This window comes from Lycium barbarum, chromosome 9 (genome assembly GCF_019175385.1).
Source record: "Lycium barbarum isolate Lr01 chromosome 9, ASM1917538v2, whole genome shotgun sequence".
NCBI lineage: Eukaryota > Viridiplantae > Streptophyta > Magnoliopsida > Solanales > Solanaceae > Lycium > Lycium barbarum.
The window spans coordinates 26,039,598-26,064,729 of NC_083345.1; the positions used below are offsets into that span (position 1 = coordinate 26,039,598).

The 25,132-nt window shown below is 36.3% G+C and overlaps 1 protein-coding gene across 2 annotated transcripts; it reads right to left on the bottom strand.

The window, feature by feature from the left end:
* Positions 1-826: 826 nt before the first annotated feature.
* On the bottom strand, positions 827-12,408 carry LOC132610640 (protein KINESIN LIGHT CHAIN-RELATED 1). Of its 2 annotated transcripts, XR_009571205.1 has the most exons (4): positions 10,572-12,408; positions 5,872-6,138; positions 4,923-5,080; positions 827-1,332 (listed from the first exon to the last, which is right to left on the bottom strand). XR_009571205.1 is itself a non-coding variant. In XM_060324958.1 (3 exons), the coding sequence occupies exons 1-2, from the start codon at positions 12,254-12,256 to the stop codon at positions 5,880-5,882; spliced, it is 1,944 nt and encodes a 647-aa protein (XP_060180941.1). In that variant the 5' UTR covers positions 12,257-12,407; the 3' UTR covers positions 827-1,332; positions 5,872-5,879. The 2 variants fall into 2 exon arrangements, 1 of the variants encoding a protein (XP_060180941.1); XM_060324958.1 differs by lacking the exon at positions 4,923-5,080 and having other exon boundaries at positions 10,572-12,407.
* Positions 12,409-25,132: the final 12,724 nt, after the last annotated feature.

Consider the following 25,132-nt stretch of genomic DNA (forward strand, 5'->3'; position numbering starts at 1 on the left):
CTATTTAAAAGTATTTATTATAATTATATCATTTTATAAAATACTAAAAATTAACATGGGGCTTACGCCCCATGCCTCGGGGCTTACGCCTCACTGAGGCAGACGTAAAATGCCCCGCCTTACGCCCTCGCCTTTTAAAACACTGGATATAGTTTGATTATGCGCGGAGTTTAAAAAAAAAATGAAGACTAAATAAGTTATAGATATTTGTGTAGCTCTAAATTCATTAAGAGTAAAAAGGAAAGTTTTTAAGTTAAATTATTTCTAAATATAGAAATGTATCATTCATTTTGGGACAGACTAAAAAAAAGTGTATCACATAAATTGAGACAAAGAGAGTAACAATTACACTTCCAACTCCAAACAAATTCAAGTCAACAATATGAATACTCGCTGTCTATGTCGTTCTATTTAAGCAAGTCAACAATATGAATACTCGTTGTCTATTTCGTTCTATTTAGGCTCATCTTTCTTGATTATCAATGTCAATCATATAAACGAATATTTCTTTTTAAAACAATAAAACGGTAAAAAGAAACCAAGACCGGGAACCCATAAGCACCCAACTCATTGCTTCCTTCTTTGCTCATCACAAGGAATCCGTCAAAGCAATGAATGCACTAAAAAGCATACTATTAGTGAAAAGAAGGTTTCCGCGTGACTAAATCAGTATTGAAGGAGGCTTCGTACGGCTTAGAGCCAAGGGAAAGAAAAACTTGCTGGAAGCGCAAACACATGCGATTTTAAACTCACTCAATGATTAGGCATAGCTGTTAAAATGAATATTTAAACACATCAACTAGATATACTTGGAATAAAAATGAACTGGCAGCACTCTAAGCAATGTGATTTCCGGAACCTAGTAAATAACCTCACCAGGACAGAGACCTCAAATGTGGAAGAAAAAAAAACAACTACTATGACAGTTGAAAGTTGCAGACTGATTGATCTTTGTAGCTTTAATATCTTTAGTGAAGCTAATAAGAATAGGTGTATAAGAAAGGATACATCAAACTAATTAAAGGTATTATTCCCAAAAGGGAAAGAGCACATTAATAACATTATGCAGAACTTTATTGATTCAGCATTTTAGTTGCATTTCTTTGCCTCTCAATGGCTGAAAAACCAACTTGTTAAGTACTACTAAAGCCAGCTTCACTAGCATTAGCCAAAGGCAAGGCCTTCATCATAGTCCCATCGGATATGCCAGAAGCTTTCTTCTTCAGTTGTTCAAGAAGTCGATGAGCTTCTTTAAGTTCGTCTACTGCACTTGGACCATGACCTTCCCAAGCCTCAATTGCTTTGTCCTGGAAGTTTATTGCAAGGTGATAGCTGAAAAATCCCAACTAAAAGGTTAGACATATTTTCACACTCAACTAAGAACATCATAAAACTATAACAAACTGTTCAATTTTCTGGAAGATAGAGAACTTCCCATTTCAAGCCTTTTTAGGAGCTTAAAGTTATAAATGAGGAAACTCACTTGCAACAGTCAATTTAGCTTAGTTCTCAACAAATATGATTTAAATAACTAAGGTTTTAGGATAACATATACAGGTCCGTGAAATTATGTCGTTGAATTTGGAAGCACATCAAGTTTCAACCTAAGAGTCCAAGACAGATGCAGTAACAGAAAGCACGGAGAAGAATGACAACCCAGAATTATATGAATCTAGCCAATTGGAATTAATTATAAAACCATATTACAGAGAAAGTCGATATCAGAATCGGTCTATCAATATATCATCCAAAGTTATGAATTATTTTATGGACGCATAGAGAGGCCCCTTAAAGCCATTATCCAACTCAAGAAAATTCAAAAAACAGAAGTCACCAGATGTTTAAATTTTTAGTGTAGCGGTGATTGAACAGCTGCAATCCTTGCATAATAATCTAATGTACTGTGCTGCTGCGACAAAAGAGAAGGAATCGAGAAAGATGCTATTCCATTATAATTAGTAACAAGTTGCAATTAAATTTAGCGTAAGCAGGATCAGAGACCCCAAATGGAATTAAGTGGGACAGTTGACTCCAATTAAACAATTGAAGTCTTAAAGACAGTGCACTACAGGTGGAATGTCTACCTTGACACCACTAGGAAATGCTAAAAACAGAGGTGAGTATGATTTGTGCAACCTACGACGCTGGACACCAAGATCAGATTTTGGCAGGACAAATGGCTTGGGGACACTTTAGTAAAAGACTTATTTCCCTCACTATTTCTGATAGCTTCTAACAAAGAAGCAACACTAGCTCAATATAGAGATAACAACTGTTGGACACCAATTTTAAGGAGAAACTTACAGGATTGGGAAGTTGATGATTTTCTTTCTCTATTAGAAAGTTTGGGACAAAGTACTTTGGTGGCAGATTTTCAGGACAGAATCCTCTGGGGCAATTCTAAGGAAAAGATTTTCACTGTGAACGAATGTTACAACAACTGGAGCTCTCAAAATAGCCTTTTAGAGGTCTGGCCTTGGAAGCTTGTATGGAGAACCAGACAGCCTCTCGGAGTTACTTGCTTCACTTGGACTGCACTGAAGGAAGCATGCCTAACACAAGACAATCTTAGGAGGAGAGGTGTAATCGTCGTTAACATGTGTATCATGTGCAAGCAGACCAATGAAAGTGTCAACCATCTATTTTTGCACTGCCCTGCAGCAGCTAGCCTCTGGTATTTCTTCTACTCTATGCTTGGTCTCCAATGGGTAATGCCCTTCAACATCAAAGATGCATATGCTAGCTGGATACTCTGGAGAGTTGACAAATCCATTAAAAGAATCTGGAGAATGATCCCAGCAGTAATTTTTTGGACCCTATGGAAGGAGAGAAACAACAGATGCTTTGAAGGAATCTCAACTCCTAATTGTTCTCTAAAGTCTAGGTGTTTAGTTAGTCTTTTTAGTTGGCATTGTTTTGCCCCTGTAAACAATGTGGGTAACTTTCTAGATTTTGTCAGCTCCTTTTCTCTAGTTCAGTAGAGATAGGATATCTTTAGATTGTTTTACAGGTTTTTGCCAAGTCTGCCAGCTTTTTTTCCCATCTGTAACCTTGCATCTTCTTGATGTTTTACTAATGAAATTTTATTACTTTACCAAAAAAAAAAATAATACTCAAGTAACAATTTTGAACTGATCAAATTGCCAGGACAGAAAAGGTTTTGTTTGAGTTTTCCATTTTTCTTAACTTTATTTTCTTTTTCAGACAAATATAACTATTGACGTAAAAAGGGAACTCCAAATGCGGGGCTTGCCTAGTGCGGGTTATCTCTCCTGTGTGGTTTGCGAGCTATTGCGCTGGAGCAGAGTTGACCCTGTGCGCACCCCAAGGGTAGCGGCTGTGGTTCCCATGTCATCATCAAAAAAGGGAACTCCAAATGTAGGGTAAATCAAAAAGACGTTTACATGCATAACATCTTTCTTCAATCAAAACAAATTATACTACATAGTCTGTTTAATAAGCCAATCCATGGGTGTCCTTTGTATAGTATACAAATATAAATCACTTAGTTAGATGTTGAACTGTTGTCCATAGATCAATCATTAAATAAACTATTTCGCAATCTCAAAACTAGTCGGGATTGGCTACATATTCCTCTATGTCCATTCCGATTTATTCAGGTTTATTTCATTCCAATAGTATTACACAATTGGTGAGACAAATTAGGAGTCCCCTAAAAGGCTAAAACCAGAGGTTGTCTGGTTTATGCTGATGATGCTCTCATTTTCTATGGTGCAGAAGTGAAACAATTCTAATAGTTAAAAGGGCCATTTTGATTTCATTCGAGGATTTGGGCTACATATAAAAGTGAGGAAGAGCTCTTTGTTCTCTTTGTTTCAAATAAACGAGTTAAGGAACCAACAGCAATTAGCACACTTTGGGTTGTAGAGTTGGAGAAACACCAAAAGTATGCTTGGACCTTCCTTTTGGAGTGAAAAAACAGGTGGAACCTGATAGGTTTGAAAAGAGACTTCCAATAATGAAAAGGCAATATGTATCTATAGCAATCATGTTAGTCCTAATATTGTCTTGGATAGCATTCATACATTTATAATGCCCATGTTCCCTATCCCCGCATATGTTGAGAAACACTGAACAGAATAGGGAGCAGCTTCCTACGAGAAGGAAATTCCAATCCACTCGGTGAAACGGTCTATCGTATTCGTAACAGCAACCACAATAGAGGGGACTTCAGTATTTACCAAAAAAAAAAAAAAAACTAGACTCTACAGATCAAATGCCTGTTGTTCAATGGTTATGCCTCTCGAGAAAGATAGTAAGTGCAAATAACAGGATGCACATCAGTTTCAAAAAACAAAAGTCATAAAAAGAAAAGCAGTTTCAAAAAATTATGGGATGCACATACCTTGGTGTACCGGGACAGTAACCCCAACATATCGATTTGCTCTTTGGAAGAGCATAAGGAACTTATGGCATGAAATTTAAGACTCTGGTAAAACTGAAGGTTGCTAATGAAAAGAAGATCAAATGTGGAAGAAAAAATGGTTAGAAGAAGGTCCATTACGAAAGCATTTCCTGACCTGTATTGCATTGCCATGGAGCAAGCAATACTATTGAAGGCTGAGGATAAAATGACAGGTGGGAACTATAATCCTGAATGTAATTATAAGGACCTGGAAATAGAAAGGGTGGTTCAACATATTCTTAAGCCGGAGAATACCCCAAGCCTAGGCTCAACACTAGATTTACTTGCATGGAAAGCAGGTCAGAGTAGCTCATTATCGGTTAATTCTTGCTATAACTTGCTGGTTACAAGAAGAAGAGGATGAAACTGGCCCTGAAAGTCGTGGATGAACAAGACACCCCTAACAGTTATGTGTTCCACATGGATGATAATGCACAATGCCTACCTCACCCAGAAAAAGCTATGGAGGGGACAATTATATTGTTGCAGATGCTACCTGTGTAATAGTGCAGAAGAAGACTCGGAACACCTATTTCTTCTCTGTACCTATTGCTCATCTATGGAGAATGCTTAGAAGGCTGTTGGGAGTTAGATGGATGATACCAGCAAAGTGAAGGATGCAATCAGTTGCTGGAGAGCAGTACTGCACAACAACTGAAGACAATATGGAACATCATACCCCTGTGCATTATAAAGACAATAAGGAAGGAAAGAAGTTCCAGATTATTGAAAAGATTATTGAAATCCATTGTATAATTTTTGCTTGTCTAAAGACACCTTTTTTTTTTTTTTTTTTTTTTGGCGTAAGATGAAAGATGTACATCATTTTGACACTCCTTTTAATCTATTGACACTCCATTTGACTTTAGACTCCTTGTACTTTCAATAGGACATTGAATAGGACACTAAGTCATACATCTTGTACAGTTTCCAGCACTCTCTTGGCCGGGAACCTATAAGCGCCCAACTCATTGCTTATCCCAAGGAATCCCTCAAAGCAATGAATGCACTAAAAAGCTCACTATAGCATGAAAGAAGGTTTCTGTGTGACTAAATATTGTATTGAAGAAGGCTTCGTACGGCTTAGAGCCAAGGGAAAGAAAAACTTGCTGGAAGCGCAAACACATGCAATTTAAACTCATTAAATGATTAGGCGTAACTGTTAAAATGAATATTCAAACACATAAACTAGATACACTAGGAATAAAAATGTACTGGCAGCACCCTTAGCAATGTGATTTCCAGAACCTAGTAAATAACATTATCAGGACAGAGACCTCAATGTAAAAAACAACTATTATGACAGTTGAAAGTTGCAGACTGATTGATCTTTGTAGCTTTAATATCTTTAGTGAAGCTTAACAATAGGTTCCAGTAAAAAGGATAACATCAAAATTACAGAAGGTATTATTTCTAAAAGGGAAAGAGCACAGTAATAAACTTACACATAACTTTATTGATTCAGCATTTTAGTTGCATTTCTTTGCCTCTCAATGGCTGAAACACCAACTTGTGAGGTACTACTAAAGCCAGCTTCCCTAGAATTAGCCAAAGGCAAGGCCTTCATCACATTCCCATCGGACACACCAGAAGCTTTCTTCTTCAGTTGCTCAAGAAGTCGATGAGCTTCTTTAAGTTCGTCTACTGCACTTGGACCATGTCCTTCCCAAGCCTCAACTGCTTTCTCCTGGAAGTTTATTGCAAGGTGATAGCTGAAAAATCCCAACTAAAAAGTTAGACATAACTTTCACACTCAACTAAGAACATCATAAAACTATAACAAACTCTGCAACAATATCTATGGCCACCACACACACAAATATGATTTCCATAACTAAGGTTTTTTTTTTTTTTTTTTTTTGGAGAAACAAAAATTCTATTTCCATAACTAAGGTATTAGGATAACATATACAGGTCCAGGTAATTTATGTCATTGAATTTGGAAGCATAGTTGGCCCTGACACTCCTGAAGTTGTGTGAATAACTCACTGTACCAACTTCTTCAGGATTCTCAAATTGCATTTCCACAGAGCCTTCTCCAGATTTTATCTATTTTCTTGTGAGGATTTTATTTAAAAGATGATTAAGTCTATGAGAACATTATAAAGACAATCAATTTGTCCTCAAATTTAGAAGCGTACGGAGAACACGCTATATAGCAATTCAAATTTAAAAGAAACCAAATTCGACAGAGCCTTCTCCAGATTTTATCTATTTTCTTGTGAGGATTTTATTTTAAAAGATGATTAAGTCTGGGAAAACATTATAAAGACAATCAACTTTGTCCTCAAATTTAGAAGTGTACGGAGAACACGCTATATAGCAATTCAAGTTTCATCTAAGAGTCTAAACTTCAGTAACAGATAGCACGAAGAAGAATGATAACTAACAATTATGTGAATCCAGCCAATTGAATTAATTATAAAACCATATTACAAAGAAAGTCAATATCAGAATCCGTCTATCAATATATCATCCAAGGTTTTGAACTATTTTTATGGATGCATAGAGAGGCCCCTTAAAGCAACTATCTAACTCGAGAAAAATCAAAAACAGAAGTAACCAGTTGTTTTAATTTCTAGTCTAGTGGTGATTGAACAGCTGCAATCATTGCACAAACTAATAATCTAATGTACTGTGCTGCTGCAACAAAAGCGAAGCAATCGAGAAAGATGCTGTTATTAGTAACTAATTATCTAATGTACCGTGCTGCTGCAACAAAAGCGAAGCAATCGAGAAAGATGCTATTATTAGAAACAAGTTGCAATTAAATTTAGTGTAAGCAGGACCCCAAATGAAATTGAGTGGGACAGTTGACTCCCAATTGAACTATTGAAGTCTTTATGCAAATGCACTGCAGGTGGAAGTGGAAATATGGCTACCTTGAGACCAGTAGAAAATGCTCAAAACAGAGATGGGTATGATTTGTGCAGCCTATCAACATCAATTAGATGCTGGACGTCATTAAATAATACTCAAGGAATAATTTTAAATAAACTTCCTCCACTGATCAAATTTCCTGGAAAAAAGTTTTGTTTGAGTTTCCATTTTCCTTAAGTTTATTTTCTTTTTTCAGACGTATATACCTCTATTGACATAAAAAGGAAACTCCAAATGTATGGTAAATCCATAAATCAAATAGGCTTTTACAAGCATAACATCTTTCTTCAATCAAAATAAATTATACTACATAGTTTCTTTACCAAGCCAATACACGGGATCTTTGTATAGTATACAAATAGAAATCACTTCGCTTGATGTTGCTCGATCGTCATAAGATAAATCAACATACAAACTATTTCTCAATCTCAAAACTAGTTGGGATTGGCTACATAAACCTGTATCCCCATTCCGGTATATTTCATTCCAAAACTAGTACCCGATTGGTTATTTCATTCCAATACATGGTATCTTTGTATAGTATACACATATAACTCACTTTGCTTGATGTTGCTCGATTGTCCTAAGATAAATCAATACACAAACTATTTCCCAATCTCAAAACTAGTTGGGATTGGCTACATAAACCTCTATCCCCATTCCAGTTTATTCAGGTCTATTTCATTCCAACACTAGTACACGATTGGTTAGACAAATTCGGAGTTCCCTAAAAAGCCAAAGCCAGAGGTTCTCTAGTTTATGTTGATGATGTTCTTATTTTCTATGGGGCAGAAGAGAAACAACTGTAATACTTGAGGGCCATTTTGATTTCATTCGAGGTAGTATTTGGGCTACATATAAATGTAAGAAAGAGCTCTTTGTTTCAAATAAATGAGTTAAGAAACAAACGGGAATTAGCACACTTTGGGTTGTGGAGTTGGAGAAATACTAAAAGTATATTTGAACCTTCTTTTGGGAGGGAAAAAACAGGTGGAACCTGATATGCAAGGTGTGATAGAAAGGTTTAAAAAGAGACTTCCAATATTGAAAAGCAATATGTATCTATAACAAACAAAGATGCTAGTCCTAAAGTTGTCTTGGATTTTTTTTTTTTTTTTTTTTTTTTGTTAAACTGGTAAATATTGCGTTCCTCAGCATTAAGGACATGCTGGAAACCTTCAAAAAGGAACAAACAGAGTAAAAAGAGATACTTACAGTGATCTTAATAAGTCGACAAGTTGATCTATATCTTCTAAGCCTATCTCTTTACACCAAAAATAAAAAGATACTATACAATTCATACATTTATAATGTCCATGTTACCTATGTCTGCATACGTTGAGAAACACTGAACAGAAAACGGAGCAGTTTCCTATGAGAAGGAAATTCAAACCCACTCAGTGCAACTGTCTATTGTAACAGCAACCACAATATAGGGGGACTTAGAAGTATTGAAAATAAAAATAGAGACTACAGAACAAATGCATGTTGTTCAAATGATTATGAAGATTCATAGAGAAGAAGCCCTCTGTAGAAAGGTAATCAGCGCAAAATGTGGGATGCACAGCCCTTGGTGTACCAGGACAATAACCCTAACATATCGCTTTGCTGTTTGGAAGAGCATAAGGAACTTGTGGCCTCAAACACTGGTAAAACTGAAGGTTTCTAGTGAAAAGAAGATCAAATGTGGCAGGAAGAGCATGGCTAGAAGAGGACTCGGAACACCAATTTCTTCACTGGTTCTATGCCCGTCTATGGAGAATGCTTACAATGCTGTTGGGAGTTAGATGGATGATACCAGCAAAGTGAAGGATGTAATCAGTTGCTGGAGAGGAAGAGTACTTCACAAAAACTGAAGACGGAGCGAAACAGCATACCCCTGTCCATTATATGGACAATAAGGAAGGAAAGAAGTTCGAGATTATTGAAAGAATTACTGAAATTCATTGTATGATATTTACTTGTCTAAATTCTTCTTTTTTGGTGTAAGATGAAGATGTACATCATTTTGACACTCCATTTGACTTTAGACTCCTTGTATTTTGAATAGGAGACTAAGTCATACATCTTGTGCAATTTCCACTTTCCAGCACTCTCTTGCCGATGTTTTTGTGAATGACCTTTACTTATCAGAATGAAGAAAAAACATTTCCTCAGCCTCAAATGTTATTGGTGAGTTTTAAATCCTTGACCTAATCTACTAATTTAAATTCTACACCACTAAGCTAAATATGTCTTGTATTTTGATACCGGTAGAGTCCGGCCCAACTTGCATACTTTGTCTATCCCATCGGGTATTACATATAGCTACTGGGAAACTCTATCCACCAAAATTTAAGCAAATGTTAAGAAATCACCTAATTCTTTTGACCTCTGCTCGGATTTGAACCATTATCTCCATTGATTTTTATTCCAACTTCTTCGACCTCTAAACTACACCCTTGGTTGCAAAGCTACTAATGTCAACTTGTCTACTTAGCTAGATAAACTTTATCAGTTTTATTTGTGTAAATCAAACTCGAACAACTAATAGTTGCAATTAAACCTTCTCAATTTTTCAATTGTGTTAAGTCACTTGCCGAAATGAATAAGAACAAGATTTGGTGTTGTTTCCGTCTACTATCCTGCTTTACATATCTCCATCAAATAAAATATTAAGAACTCATACCAACCATGATTGATTCATATAGATAATTGATAAAATCTATTGGTAGTAAGCTGTCTCAACATGATCAAACTGAGAAGATGTTCTGTCACTAATGAAATAACATGTCAGATAAATAAACAACGCATACTGAAGGCTACTAAGAGGAGCACCTATTCCCTTGACATCTTAACATGATTTATCTGAATGCATGAAAGGAAAAATTAACCATAAAAGATGCATATCAACAAATTCAAGAGGCAAGAGGAAATAAGAAAAGGCAGAAAGTAATCTCAAGAATCAACTTAAAAAGTTTATCTTCTTTTTTCAATAAATGTTGCATGGACACGTTTAAATGTACACGATACAGGGTGTGCCAGCATTGGATACGAATACGGAATACGTGCAGTTTGTGCTATTTTTCATTATATTTGGCATGATGTACCTATACCTGCCTCACAGGCCCGTTTGAACCGGTACATCAAAGACAAATGAAGGATTCATATAACATACATTTCAATTGATCATATGGTGTACTTGGTAAAGGTACAGGCATTCAAAAGAGAAAAATGGACACTAACAAATGCCAAAATAACTTAAAGAAAAGATTGAATTTTCTACCTCCCCATGGCAGCATATGCTTTTGAAAGGTTTTGGCATGCTTCAATTGAATCTGTATGATGAGGACCAAGAGAAACATCCATGATATCCCTGGCATATGCAAAAACCTGGGCAGCAGATTGTGGTCTATCTAATTCCAAATATGCAGCACCCAAATTATTGTAAACATAACCAACTGCATAATGTTTTGATCCAAAGCTTTCTTTCAGCCTTTCAGCTGCATCCTCCAAGAAAGGAATAGCATGCTGGACCCCACCAGTTAAGAGCAGTAACCAGCCAACTCTTGCTGAAACGCTTCCAACTGAATGTTGTTCCTGAGGTAGCTTTTCAAGCAATGACAGTGTTCTCTTTAATAGCGATATAGCAGCTTCAAACTTATCCATTGTCTCATACAACATAGAAATTTCCATGTATGCCTCGGAAACCTCAACAGGGGAAATTTTTTCTTTCTTTCCAAGGATTGAACATGCAATTTCAAGGCACTTCTCTGCATCCGTGGACTTCTCCTGGTTGCATAACGCTTTTGCCATTGAGATAAACACCATAGCTCTATCCTCACTCTCTTTTCCAGTCTGTTGAACAACAACACTCAAAGTATTAATGGCCTCATCATATCTCCCCAAGGCTATCTGCATGTTGGCTGCATCGATCTCAGCACGAAGCAAATCAGTATCAAGGCCCCAATTCTTCAAAACTCTCTGTGATAATTGATTTTGTTCCAATGCCTTCTCATGTTCTTCTAATCCAGTATAAATAACTCCAAGAAGCCTCCTATCATGTGCAACCTCTACAGAGTTTTGCCCAAGTTGTGCCTTGTGTATATCCAATGCCTTCAAACAGAACGGTAGAGCTTCTTTAAACTGTAATATCGCGACATACGCCTCGGCTACATCCCTATTAGCATTTCCAAGTTCTTTACTGTCTCTTTCAAGAGTCATCTCTTTCAACTCCAAAGACTTTCTAAGATTAGCAAGGGCCTCTTCTCTTCTCCCCATAGCCGTTTTCGTATTACACAATTCAAGCTGAACAGCATGAAGAATAGGCCTAATATCCTCAACACTACAAGAACCGTCCTTTTCTAATTGACCAAGAACCCTATTAGCTCTATTAAGATATCCTAAACTGTCATTAAATCTTTTCAAACTATAACAAGTAGAACCCAACAATTGCAAAGTCATAGCAAGAGGCAAAGACAATTTATCATTACTATCCAATATTTTCAAAGCTCTATTAGCAAAAGATAAGGCCTTTTCAGGATCCTCGCCTTCTTGGTCAAGTTTAAGACCAATTCTCAAACATGCCAAACCAAGTTCCCTCTCATCAAAACTTGCCTCCATTTCTTGAAAAACATGAAGCATTTCTTGAATACTCTTTGCTGACTCAAAAGCCTCTTCAAGTTGTGATCTTTCTTTAATCTTTCTTTGTCTTGATGATAATTGAGATGGGTTTTGCTCAACAAGTGTGTTGAAAGTTTGAGATTGTTGGGTTTTGACATTGGAAAAGAGTAAAGATTGAGTCTTTTTGCAAGATTTGAGATGGGTATTTGATGATTGAGGGGATAATGGTTCATTTGCATTGATGGGGCTGGTGCTAGTACTTGATATGAAGTCTTTAGAAATGAGAGAGAAAAATGTTTTGGTATGCTTTTGGAGATGTGGAGAAGCAAAAGATGAAACTCTTCTCATAGTGGTGTTTAGGGAAGGAAGGAACCTAGTATGATGCTAAAAGTGCTGGAGTGATTGGTTCTGTTAAACCCTGCAAAACCCTTGGCTCCAAGGGTGTTCAATCCATCATCGCTTCATGTTTTGTGAGGAAGATGTTTTTTCCTTTTTTTTTTTTTTCTCTGGGAAAATATAAAAAATGTCTTCCGGAAAATAGTGTTAGAATATCACTCAACTTTGGGTAACTAGCGTTATAGTCCGCAACTTTATTTAGTTTTTCAAAAGTCAGTCATTGAGTTAGAAGCTTGAATGGTCACTCAACTTTAGATAATTGGCCACCATAATCACTCAATTTTGTTTTGTCTTCTAAAAGTGCAACTTTGATTAATTAGCTTCATCAGTCATTTTAGCCGAAAATATAATTATCGATTTCTATATAATGACATGGCAGCTAGAAATTTTTAATAAAATTAATTATAAATTTATTTAGGATCCAGTTCATCATAATTAGTGCATATAATACTAAATTTTAGAATATTATTCATCATTAATACATAAAAATAATGGACATATAAGTATATAAAAATTTAGATTGAAAAAGCAACTTAAACACAATATTAAGAAAACTATACTAGATAAGCAAACTAATTAATTAGAGCATCTATACTAAATTTTAGAATATTATTCATTATTAATACATAAAAATAATGATCATATTAATATATAGTTATACGTGATGTCTCAAATAATACCTTAAGACATAAAAGAAATTTATTCTATATATATATATATAGAGAGAGAGAGAGAGAATAGCTGAGCCAATTTTGGGTTTAACTGCACAATTATATTTGCATATTTTAGAGGTTCGATTTGGCCATTAATCATGAAAGATGAAATAATGTTGCTCTCAACAGTCTGTTTACCTTCATAGTGTATGGATAAAATCTGCGTACACACTATCCTTCTCAAATATCACCTGTAGGATTACATTGGGTTTGTTATTGTTGTAGTGTTGCTCTCCAGTTGAATTTGGTTCAAATATACCCTTATCGTTGAAGACTTAGCTTAAATTTGTCACTCAAAGCTATGAACCTCCACCATCTTATTTTTAACCATTTAAAGTATATCATTGAGATGGAGTGCCACCTTGAAGAAAATAATCTAACCCTAAAAAGATCTTGCAGAAGTCTAACCAAAAATATTACACAAATCCAGGATGATTAAAAGAGTTGAAGTTACATCTGATTTCTTATCATGTCCTGTCTTTTAATGGTAGAACTCTTAATTTGAGAGATATTCAGCAACATTTCTTAAATGTTCTCTCTGTGAAAACCTCCATTCTGTCCTTTCTGATTTGAAACTGTAGCTTGGACAGTTCAATTCGGTTGCTTACACAACATTCACAAACATGTAAGTTCCAACTTCCAAAGTTGAGTGTTTAACTGATAGGTACTCCGAATAAAAGTTTATTGACAATTTCTGTGTCAATTGTTGTTGCTAATTAACTCTCTAATGTTTCATCAACTTTGCAGGAGATTTTCTTACCGCAGCTGAAGTTTATTTTACCTGAGGCTTGAGATAAAGAAGATCTTGTGCGTGATGAATGTACAAACCATATGTAGCCTGAACTTCATGTTGCATTAAATGCTAATGCAGTTGAAATTGACGAGAATCTAGAAATCCGGTGTTTTAAGGTTTATTGACTTATTCTTGTTTAATTGAAATTGCCAGCATGTATTAAGAGTTGGAGTAAGACACTTTGCCACTTGTACTCCCCGTGAAAACCTGCTCGTGAAACATACGATATTTGAAGTGAAGCAAACTTATAGAAAAAGGCAAAGGTTCAAATATACTCTAAATTTTGCGATTTAGAACAGATATATTCCTCGTAAAAAAATAGTATAATATACTTCAGCCATTACAAAATGGTACAAATATACTCATGCCGTTACACAAGCGGTGCAAATATACCCTTTTCACTAACAATAGTTAAAAAATAAAAAATCATTTAGCTTATATTTTAATTTTAAAAAATGTCACATGACCTTAATATATTTTAGTAGACATATTTTTCTAAAGCCACATGGTAATTTTTTTTCTGGTGTGTCGGATCTCGTTCGCTTAAAAAAATATCTCCGTGAATTTAAAAAAAAAAAGTCTACCCATTTTTTTAAACGAACAAGACCCGACCCATTAGAAAAAAAAATATTACCATGTGGCTTTAGAAAAGGGGAAAAGGACACTGTGTGTCCAATGGCCCAAAGTAATGCCACATTTGGCCAACATTTGGGCCTAATACCCCCAGGAGTCCGATCGGCCCAAATTAATGCCAAGAAATGGTCGATCGGCCCAAAATAATGTCAAGGCTGGCCGGCCTAACAACCCAGGCGCTTAAAAAAAAAGACTTAGTCGCCACTAAAGGGCTACTACAGCATATATACATATGCTGGAATTAGTCATACATTTATTACACATAAATTATACGTTAACTATACATTTATTAGACACATCTTATACAATAAAGATATGATATTTATTTTTAACATATATAATAGTGATACATATTATATACCACAATGATACGGTTTCTATAATACATTTTTTATACATATGGTACACTTTTTATACAAGACTGATATAGTTTATATACACATGCTGAAATTATATATACACTTTCTATACAAAAAATGATACATATTATATACAAAAATGATACAATTTTTCATTCTATACAGGGCAGTTGCACTGTGTTGATACTCATTATATACACAAATGATACATATTATATACAAAAATGATACATACCTTAGTGAATCATATTTTATACAGTTTCTATCAGGAGTGGATCTACTCAGTGGCGTGGGGATGCCACGCCACCCGCAAGCTTCGGACGAAACTGTATGTATATATAGGTTATATATACATAATGTATAGGTAAATATTAAAGTGGCACCCTGATGATAAACACACGCCGTAGTGCCACTGGTGAAGGGCGAGACTTCTGCCCTTGGATGCACGGGATCGAACTCGCTTAACAACATTCTTTTTAGAAAAAAATAAATTTACAACAAAAATAGACAGCATCAGCAAGCAACAATGTAAGGTAGAAATCCTCCTTTTCTAATCTCGAGCTGACTTAGTTTCAATTATTAGCTATTTATGTTGACTAATTTAATTTATTATTCTTGGATCTCTTTTATTTCTTATTAGTTACTTTTTTTGTTTTTGTTTAGACATGTAAACTTAACAACATAAGTTTTTTCTTCTCTCTCATCCATGAAGCGGATCAAAAATGAAGTGCGGAATAGCATTGGTGGTCAATATTTGAATGATTGTTTAGTATGTTACATAGACCGTGATGTATTTACAAATGTAAGTAATGATGTCATCATTGATCATTTTCAGAAGATGAAACCTCGTCGAGGACAATTGTAAATGAATGATGGATATTTATGATATTAGTAATATTATTGGAACTTTTATGCTTTTCTCTTCTGTATATTGCTATAAACAAATGTTTCATCGGAAAAGACGAATAACTCGAATCAAAGCCCGAAAAGACGAATAATCCGACCCGAAGCCCAAATTGATTGAATGACGCATGGCACCCGAAAACTTCAAATCCTGGATCCGCCTCTGGTTTCTATACTTTACATATAGGTACGGATACATATTTTATACACAAATGATACATATTATATATAAAAATCGCCTCAAATATTTTTGTGTTTGGGTTTTTATTTGAAAATTGTCTTATTTAAGTTTTGGCTAATGGATGAGATTAGTTTAGTGGGTATAATTGGGTTTGGGAAAAATGGGGTAGAAGGTGGATTATTTATGGCCGACCGGCCATGTATGTCTTTTTCCCTTAGAAAACGGGAAAAAGGACACTGTGTGTCCAATGACCCAAAGTAATGTCACATTTGGCCAACATTTGGGCCTAATACCCCCAGGAGTTCGGTTGGCCCAAATTAATGCCAAAAAATGGCCGGTCGGCCCAAAATAATGTCAAGGCTGGCCGGCCCAATAGCTCAGGCGCTTAATATGTCGGAATTATATATACACTTTATATACAAGAATTATACAGTTTATATACATATGCTGAAATTAATCATACATTTATTATACGTTAATTATACACATATTATACAATAATGATATGATATTTATTTTTAACATATACAATAGTGATACATATTATATACCACAATGATACAGTTTCTATAATACATTTTTTATATGTATGGTGCACTTTTTATACAAGACTGATACAGTTTATACACATACTGAAATTATATATACACTTTCTATACAAAAAATGATACATATTATATACAAAAATGATACAATTTTCTATTATATACATGACAGTTGCACTGTGATGATACACATTATATACACAAATGATACATATTATATACAAAAATGATACATACCTTAGTGATTCATATTTTATACAGTTTCTATACATTACAGATAGGCACTGATACATATTTTATACACAAATGACACATATTAGATATAAAAATCGCCTCAAATATTTTTATGTTTGGGTTTTTATTTGAAAATTGTCTTATTTAAGTTTTGACTAATGGATGAGATTAGTTTAGTGGGTATAATTTGGGTTTGGGAAGATTTGGGCTAGAGGGTGGGATTATTTATGGCCGACCGGCCATATATTTTCCTTTTCCCTTAGAAAAATATGTCTACTAAAAAAAAATGGGTAGACTTTATTTTTTAAAGTCACGTGGTATTTTTTTAATTAAAAAGTAAGTTAAATGATTTTTACAAAAAAAAATTGTCAGCAAAAAGGGTATAGTTGCATTATTTTGTAAATGTCACTTTTTTAACGAGGGGATATATATGCTCTAAATCGTAAAGTTAAGGGGTATATTTGCACCTTTTACCTATAGAAAATAAAGCAATAAACATTTGCAGATTTTTGTAGACAGATGCATAGTGTTTACTACTGGGATTTGTAGAAAACATTTCATGCATTTCTATTTACGTATGTTAAATTAAGTAATCTATGACAAACCTTCGAGAAGCTTAAAGAAATATTTTTAACTCTGTTTCTCAACTAGAGTCAGACATAAAAAGGATAGTCTACGAGTTTGAGGAAGTATTAGATTTACCTTAATTTTGCACATAATTTTGATAAAATCACAACTACTTTGCTGATTGAAATAAACAGCATGAAGAGTTAACACAGTTGATGGCCATGTTTGGCAACTATATTTAAGTACATTTATTTGAACGTTCTGCCTGATCTCCTCTGCTTCCTGAAGTCCTTCAGAAGAAGGAACTAGTGGTGTTAATTATATAAGTAAATTATATTTTAGATAATTTATGAAAAACTGGCATCTTGTGTATTGGGCAAAATAGGGAGGACACAACTGGACCAATACGGTTAGGACACATGGCATAGAGGACAAGTCATAAGATGAGTCAGCACAATTACCACCGGTGGTAGAGCCACGGTACCGGAAAAAGCGCAAGACCCGGTGGTAGATTAGAACAACTCCGTATGAGAGTGCAACGGTCTTCCGTTACGGGTCAGTTCAGGCGTTACAAATATGTTGTAATCATGCTTTATGGCCCTCTTCATTAATTGCTATGTATTTAAAGCTCATTATGGGTAGGGGCGTAATACATGGAATGTGTGCCCCTAGCTCTTAGTATATATAGGGTTTGTCATTCCCATTGTAAGGACACGATATACAAGCTAATACACTCGGTTCGCACAATTATTCTTTGCTTACACTTTAATCTTATTGTCATCTTTTACTAAGCTCCAGTGCCACGGCCGGACTGGAATTACTAACGGCAGCCCAGCCTATTCCTTACCACTCACTTTGTTTACGAGTATTTACATTAGCTTAATACAAACATCTTAATCTTATTGATCACTTTGATTCACGGGTCCTTGACCACATCTACAAATTCAACTGAACCGTTTTACGGGTAAACATCTTGCGGGGATGTTCTCTCATGGTAATCCTTGACCAGTCTTCAAGGATTACATGCCACTTGATACTGTCTTTTCAGTCACAACTGAAAGCGGTTTGATGTCATTAGTCTCTTTTTCTTTTGCAGTATTAACAAGTTATCAAGTCCTGAGGCAATACACACGAGACTAGATGAAGTCAAGTGAGAGAAACAAGAAGATAGTTGTAAATAATAGAGTTTAATTAGATTGATAACTCAATACATCGGTCCATAGTAGTGTTTTATACAATTGCTATAGAAGTTGTGTTCGGTACAGTTGAATTACTATTTTACTAGACTTAGGGTTGCTTGCAAGTTAGGTATAATGAGGTTTAATTTTGTAAAATATGGACCTGTTGTCCTTGTTGTATCCCTGAGCTTCGTCGGTAGTACCTGTATATATCCTTGAGCTTCACTGTCTTTATATACTGGATGTTGATCGATGAAATTTCTTGCTGAGCTATGTATGAAATTATTACTATTCCTTGACAGTAGCTTACAGAAAGAATGTCCAAAAGATATAGATATAATAAGATCCTTTAATAAATTGTCAATGTGCTCATCTTCATTTAAAAAATATCATTCAAGTCAAAAGAAAGTATCTTTCCAGGTAACATAACTTTTTTAGGAAGTTAATTCCAATTGGTTGTCATTTTGCAGAATGTAGGCTTCTGTATTGCATTGTTTTTATTTCTCGAATTAGCCGTCCCATTGGGCCCTTTTCTTGAGTTTTTCACCCACATTATCCATCTTAATTAAAATCCATTTATACCACCAATTAGGTAGAAGTTAAAGGGCTATTATGACCACACATGAACTGGATCTTGTAAAATCCATTATTTAAAGGACAAGAAAAGATTTTTGGACAGAGGTTAGAGTGACATCAAACAAGAATCATTTGGATATATTATGTGTTAAGAGTGGTTATGTAGCCATAAAAAAGCACTAAGATTGTGAAAAGTGAATTGGAGATGAGGCAAAGGGATTTACTTGAGTTTAGGACACCCCAACACCCATCTTTGGGTAGAAATAATTGGGGTGGTGCTTCTCCTCTATTGGCAAGAAATGTACCTAAAGAGTCTCTGGAACAAAGGTATGCTAGGCTGAATACTATTCGGACTAAGGATGAAGTTTTTTTGGAGCTGGAAAATGACAACTTTCTAAATTTGTTGAATGCTGAGGCCTCGAAATATGAGTGCCCTGCAGCCACCCCAGTCCGCCGAGGTAAGTTCTGGAAGCTAATATGGAGACCGCGACAGAAGCTGAATATAGTGCGACCAGCTACTTCTCCCGGTTCGAGCTCATCTCTAGGTTCTGGTTCAAAGAAAAAGAAAATTTTCAAAAGGTTAGACCACAAGAACAAATGGCCTAATGGTTGGTGTTGATATAGTGAATTTTCTGTTTCCATATTAAATAATACTCTTGTTTCAACTGTATTGGTTTTGTCATTGTTATGGCTTTCGTTTGTTTGTTCTTGTAAAAGTTAGTCTTCTATCCTTGTTTATTTGAAAAGAAGTGGCTGTTAAGATTAATTTGTGATAACCATGTTGGGTCCATCTCCTTATTTTAGAAAGAAAGCACTTCCCTTGTTTTGAAGAAGAAAACACTTCCCTTGTTTTCAGGAAGAAAACATCTTCCTTGTCTTTGGTAAAATTGTCAAGTGCTTGCTTGAGTCACTAATGACATCAATAGGTTCATCTCATACCTATAATTAGGGAAGCTTTCTCATTTGCTAGACACACCAAAAATTGAAGAAGACAACACATCCCAAAGAGAGAAAAATCTAAGAGAAATACTCTTAGTGAAAGACTTAAGTAAGACAAGTCTTTGAGAGAATTTTTTAGTAAAAAAATTCTTAAGTGTAATTGGGATTGGGGTTGTGAGGTTGAGTGTTGTAAACACTTGTAATATTTCTTCTTTAATAAGATCTGCAGCAGCAACGTGGACGTAGCTCTCACATTGAGGGTGAACCACTATAAATCTGTGTGTGCTATTTATTCTTCGCTTACATCACGGCGTAAGTAGGTTCTGTCTAAGGAGGTTGGTATTTAAGTGGTTCAGCTGTGACTCTCCAATCTTTCCTGGGAACCTGCTTACAAAGGTCGGATTTGGGATTCAAAATCCTAACAACTGGTATCAGAGCAACAGGTTGTGTTGTGATTTAGAAACGATGGGAGGCGAAGATGGTACGACGCACGGCATCGGTAAATTCGATGGTACAGATTTTGCGTTCTGAAGAATGCAAATTGAAGATTATTTATATGGCAGAAAACTTCATGAACCTCTGAGTCCGAAACCAGAGGAGATGAAGCAAGCAAATTGGATCTCCTCGACAGACAAGTTCTGGGAGTCATTCGGCTAACGCTGTCGAAGAACGTTACTCACAACGTGGCAAAGGAGAAGACCACCGCAGATATGATGAAGGTATTGTCTGATATGTATGAGAAACCTTCGGCAAATAATAAGGTATTTCTCATGAAGAAACTATTTCATCTAAAGATGATGGAAAATGCTCATGTTGCTGCACACATAAATGAATTCAATACCATTGTAAATCAATTGTCATCGGTAAAAATTGATTTCGATGACGAAGTACAAGCTCTAATTTTGTTGGCATCCCTACCAAATAGCTGGGAGTCAATGAGAGCAGCGGTTAGTAATTCCGTCGGCAGTGACAAACTAAAGTTCAACGATGTTAGGGATCGTATCCTTGCTGAGGAGGTGCGCAGGACAGATGCTTTTAATGTTGAAAACAGAAGCAGAAATTATGACAGAAACTACAACCGAAATAGGGGCAGATTCAAAGTCAAAGAAAAGGAGAATCTGGTGTGCAAACTTCAAAAGAGTCTGTACGGACTAAAACAGGCTCCAAGACAGTGGTATTTAAAGTTTGACAGCTTTATGAAGAAAGCTGATTTTTCAAGGTGCGAGGCAGATCACTGCTGTTACTTCAAGAAATTTGTAGACTCGTACATGATACTGCTACTCTATGTCGACGACATGCTAATCGTAGGAGCAAACCTACAGGAGATTGATCGGTTGAAAAAAGGGTTATCGGAAGAGTTTGCAATGAAGGATTTGGGAGCTGCAAAGCAAATCCTTGGGATGAGAATCGACCGAAGCAAGGAGGGCATCAAACTCTCACAAGAAGAATATGTGAGGAAAGTTATCAAAAGGTTCAACATGCATGATGCCAAGCCAGTCAGCACTCCCTTGGCTGGACACTTTCGGTTGTCAAAGGATCAGTCGCCGACAACCGAGGATGAGAAGAAGCAGATGGACAAGATACCTTATGCATCTGCAATCGGTAGTCTTATGTATACAATGATATGTACAAGGCCAGACATTGCACATGCAGTGAGAGTTGTCAGCCGATTTATGAGCAATCCGGGAAAGCAACACTGGGAGGCTGTGAAGTGGATATTCAGATATCTGAAAGGCAGCTCGAGTTCAGCTCTGTATTTTCGAAAATCAGAAACAGGATTGCAAGGGTATGTTGATGCTGACAACGGTGGTGATGTTGATAGCAGAAAGAGCACATCCGGGTATGTTTACACCTTCGGAGGTACTACAATCTCTTGGGTTTCCAAGTTGAAAAAGATAGTAGCTCTCTCTAGTTGTGAGGCTGAGTACGTTGCTGTGACGGAGGCCACAAAGGAAATGATGTGGCTACAATCTTTTCTGCGGGAATTGGATCAGGACCACGAGGGAAGTGTGCTATATTGTGATAGCCAAAGTGCCATTCATTTGGCAAAGAACCCGGTCTACCATGCTCGAACAAAGAACATACAACTCCGGTACCATTTCATTAGATCAGCTTTGGAAGATGGAGCGTTAGTGCTTGAGAAGATCGCAGGAAGTCAGAATCCAGCAGACATGCTGACAAAGGCAGTGACGATAGACAAACTGAAGCTATGTTCAGCTTCAGTTGGCCTGCACGAAGTATGAAACTAGGAAAGAGCTGCTGCATCGATCAAAGTGTGAAGACTAATTAAAATTAGCCTTCAAGTGGGAGATTTGTTGGGTCCATCCCCTTATTTTAGGGAAGAAAGCACTTCCCTTGTTTTGAGGAAGAAAACACTTCCCTTGTTTTCTGGAAGAAAACATCTTCCTTGTCTTTGGTAAAATTGTCAAGTGCTTGTTTGAGTCACTAATGACATCAATAGGTTCATCTCATACCTATAAATAGGGAAGCTTTCTCATTTGCTAGACACACCAAAAATTGAAGAAGACAACACATCCCAAAGAGAGAAAAATCTAAGAGAAATACTCTTAGTGAAAGGCTTAAGAAAGAGAAGTCTTTGAGAGAATTTTTTAGTAAAAAAAATTCTTGAGTGTAATTGGGATTGGGGTTGTGAGGTTGAGTGTTGTAAACACTTGTAATATTTCTTCTTTAATAAGATCTGCAGCAGCAACGTGGACGTAGCTCTCACATTGAGGGTGAACCACTATAAATCTGTATGTGCTATTTATTCTTCGCTTACATCACGGCGTAAGTAGGTTCTGTCTAAGGAGGTTGGTATTTAAGTGGTCCAGCTGTGACTCTCCAATATTTCCTGGGAACCTGCTTACAAAGGTCGGATTTGGGATTCAAAATTCTAACAAACCACACTAGGAAGGTTAATTTGCCACGTACGTTAAACCATATCAGAAGTCCTAATTGTACGACTTTGGTACGATGTGTCGATGTCCTTCGAATATGGATTCATGTGGAACATCACATACGGATATTTCTTGTTATTTAGGTCTTTAACATGTGCGGAAGTAGTCTACTCTTCATAGTAGCAAAGATGAATTTTTGCTTATAAATGCACATTTCTCTTACAGCGAAAGATTTCCGTTGATTGTGCTCAAACATAACGCTCGTATAGCTCGATATATTTAGTAGTAAGCAACTTTTTATCTGTAGATTCTGTTTATGGAGTAGCATTAAAACAAAGGATTCCTATTTTTTATGTCCTAAGAAAGGCATAAGTTTATCGGTTTAAAGTGCATTGAGCAGTAAGGATCAAATTGGTTCAATGAATCAATGGTCTGTAACTTGCTCACTTTCACCCCCAATCCAGTTTCACTTTGATAACGGGGGGGCTCATGTAGAGCTCATCAACATTCAAAGACCACCCCTTTTTGGCTTGGACCCTAAGCTTGCAGAAAAATATGCAAGCTGGAGGAATAAGGAGAGGGGGCATGATTTTCATTTTGTGGAGGAACCAACAGTTCTATTTGATCCAGGAGACAACAATCAAGGGACTCTGGGCATAGAATCTGTTTCTATCAATGGACCTCGGGATCATGTTATGGCTATAGATATTTCATCTGAAGACATGAACTACTCTAAGTCTGATGATGAATTAATGAGGGGAGCAGGAGAGTATCTACGTATCAAATGTAATCCTGAATCTTCTTCCATATCTAGACAGAATATTGCTTGTATTCATAACCTCTCTCCAAGAGGCCTAGGTGATCAGAATGGAGAAAAGTCTTTTTTTGTTCAAACTGAAGGATCAAATCACATGAATTCTCAATGGGACCTTAACTCCAATGTTTTCCAATGATTAATACATTATCATGGAACATTAGGGGCATAGGGTCCCAAGGAGCAGCTGACAGACTCAAAACTATCAAAAATCAATACAACATCCCTATTATTTTCCTACAGGAACCTTTGGTGATGGCAAGGAAGATTGAAAGGTTCAAAAGAAAGCTTGAATTTCAATACAGCTTTTATAATTGCTCTAACAAGATCTGGATATTCTGGACTTCTGATTATGAGGTTAATATCATGGAAGATAAAGAACAACAAGTTTTACTTCATATTTCTCAAGCTCAAGGTACCTTTGCATTTTATGTCACGGTTGTTTATGCTAAGTGTGATGAGAATCTAAGAGGTGTACTATGGGATGAACTGAGAGATTCAGCAGGCCGAATCAATGGCCCGTGGGGCGTGGTTGGTGACTTCAATGTTTCCACTAGTCCAGAAGAAAAAATCGGAGGAAGGCCATATAGGTCTGAAGAAGGTTTTGATTTCTTATCCTGCCTGACAGATTGTCATTTGCAGGATGGTGGTTTCTCTGGGACTCCCTTCACTTGGAGTGATAATAGAGATCCCCCGAACACCATCTGGAAGAGATTAGACAGACTAGCTTATAATGAAGAATGGTTTGACTTGTTTGGGGGTACAACAGTGACTCATCTTTCTAGAACCTGCTCAGACCATGCCCCGTTAATTATTAAATGTGGAATTCCTGTCAATGACCATATTAGCTATTTTAAGTTCTTGAACATGTGGGTAGAACATGAAGACTATTTGAATATCATCCAACAGTCTTGGTCTAAAGAAGAGCAGGGAAATCCTTTGTCTGTTCTACACCAGAAGACCAAGAATGTGTGCAAAACTCTCAGTGTTTGGTCTAGATCTACATTTGGAGATATCTATGAGGAACCAAAGAAGCTGGAAAAACTCATCAAAGACCTTGAAGATGAGACCACTATTAACGACAATCAGGAGATCAGAACTAAGATATCTAGTGCTAAAGCTGAGTTCAACAACTTCCTGAAATTGCAAGATAGTGTTCTCAGACAGAAGGCCAGAATCAAGTGGTTGACTGAAGGAGATACTAACACTGCATATTTTCATGGTGTGATAAAAGACAGGAGAAAGAAACTCTCAATTCTTAAGATTAAAAATGATGAAGGAACCTGGGTGGAAGGGACTAATGATGTAGCTGGAGCAGCAGTCCAGTTCTTTCAGAAGTTGTTTAGTGCAGAAAACACCATTGAAGATTCTCAAGTCCTTAGTGTAGTAAAAAAAGTGGTGTCTGATGCAGACAATGTGACTCTCACTGCTATCCCTACTTTGCAAGAGGTCAAAGACAGTACCTTCTCTATTGAGCCTGATAGCGCACCTGGACC

What these genes read in the sequence shown, in the direction of transcription:
- LOC132610640 (XM_060324958.1), bottom strand. Translation starts at nt 12,256, where the DNA reads ATGAGAAGAGTTTCATCTTTTGCTTCTCCACATCTCCAAAAGCATACC. An exon ending in GCATATGCTGCCATGGGGAG is followed by an intron (nt 6,139 to 10,571) that starts GTAGAAAATTCA and finishes GGGATTTTTCAG; the next exon opens with CTATCACCTTGCAATAAACT.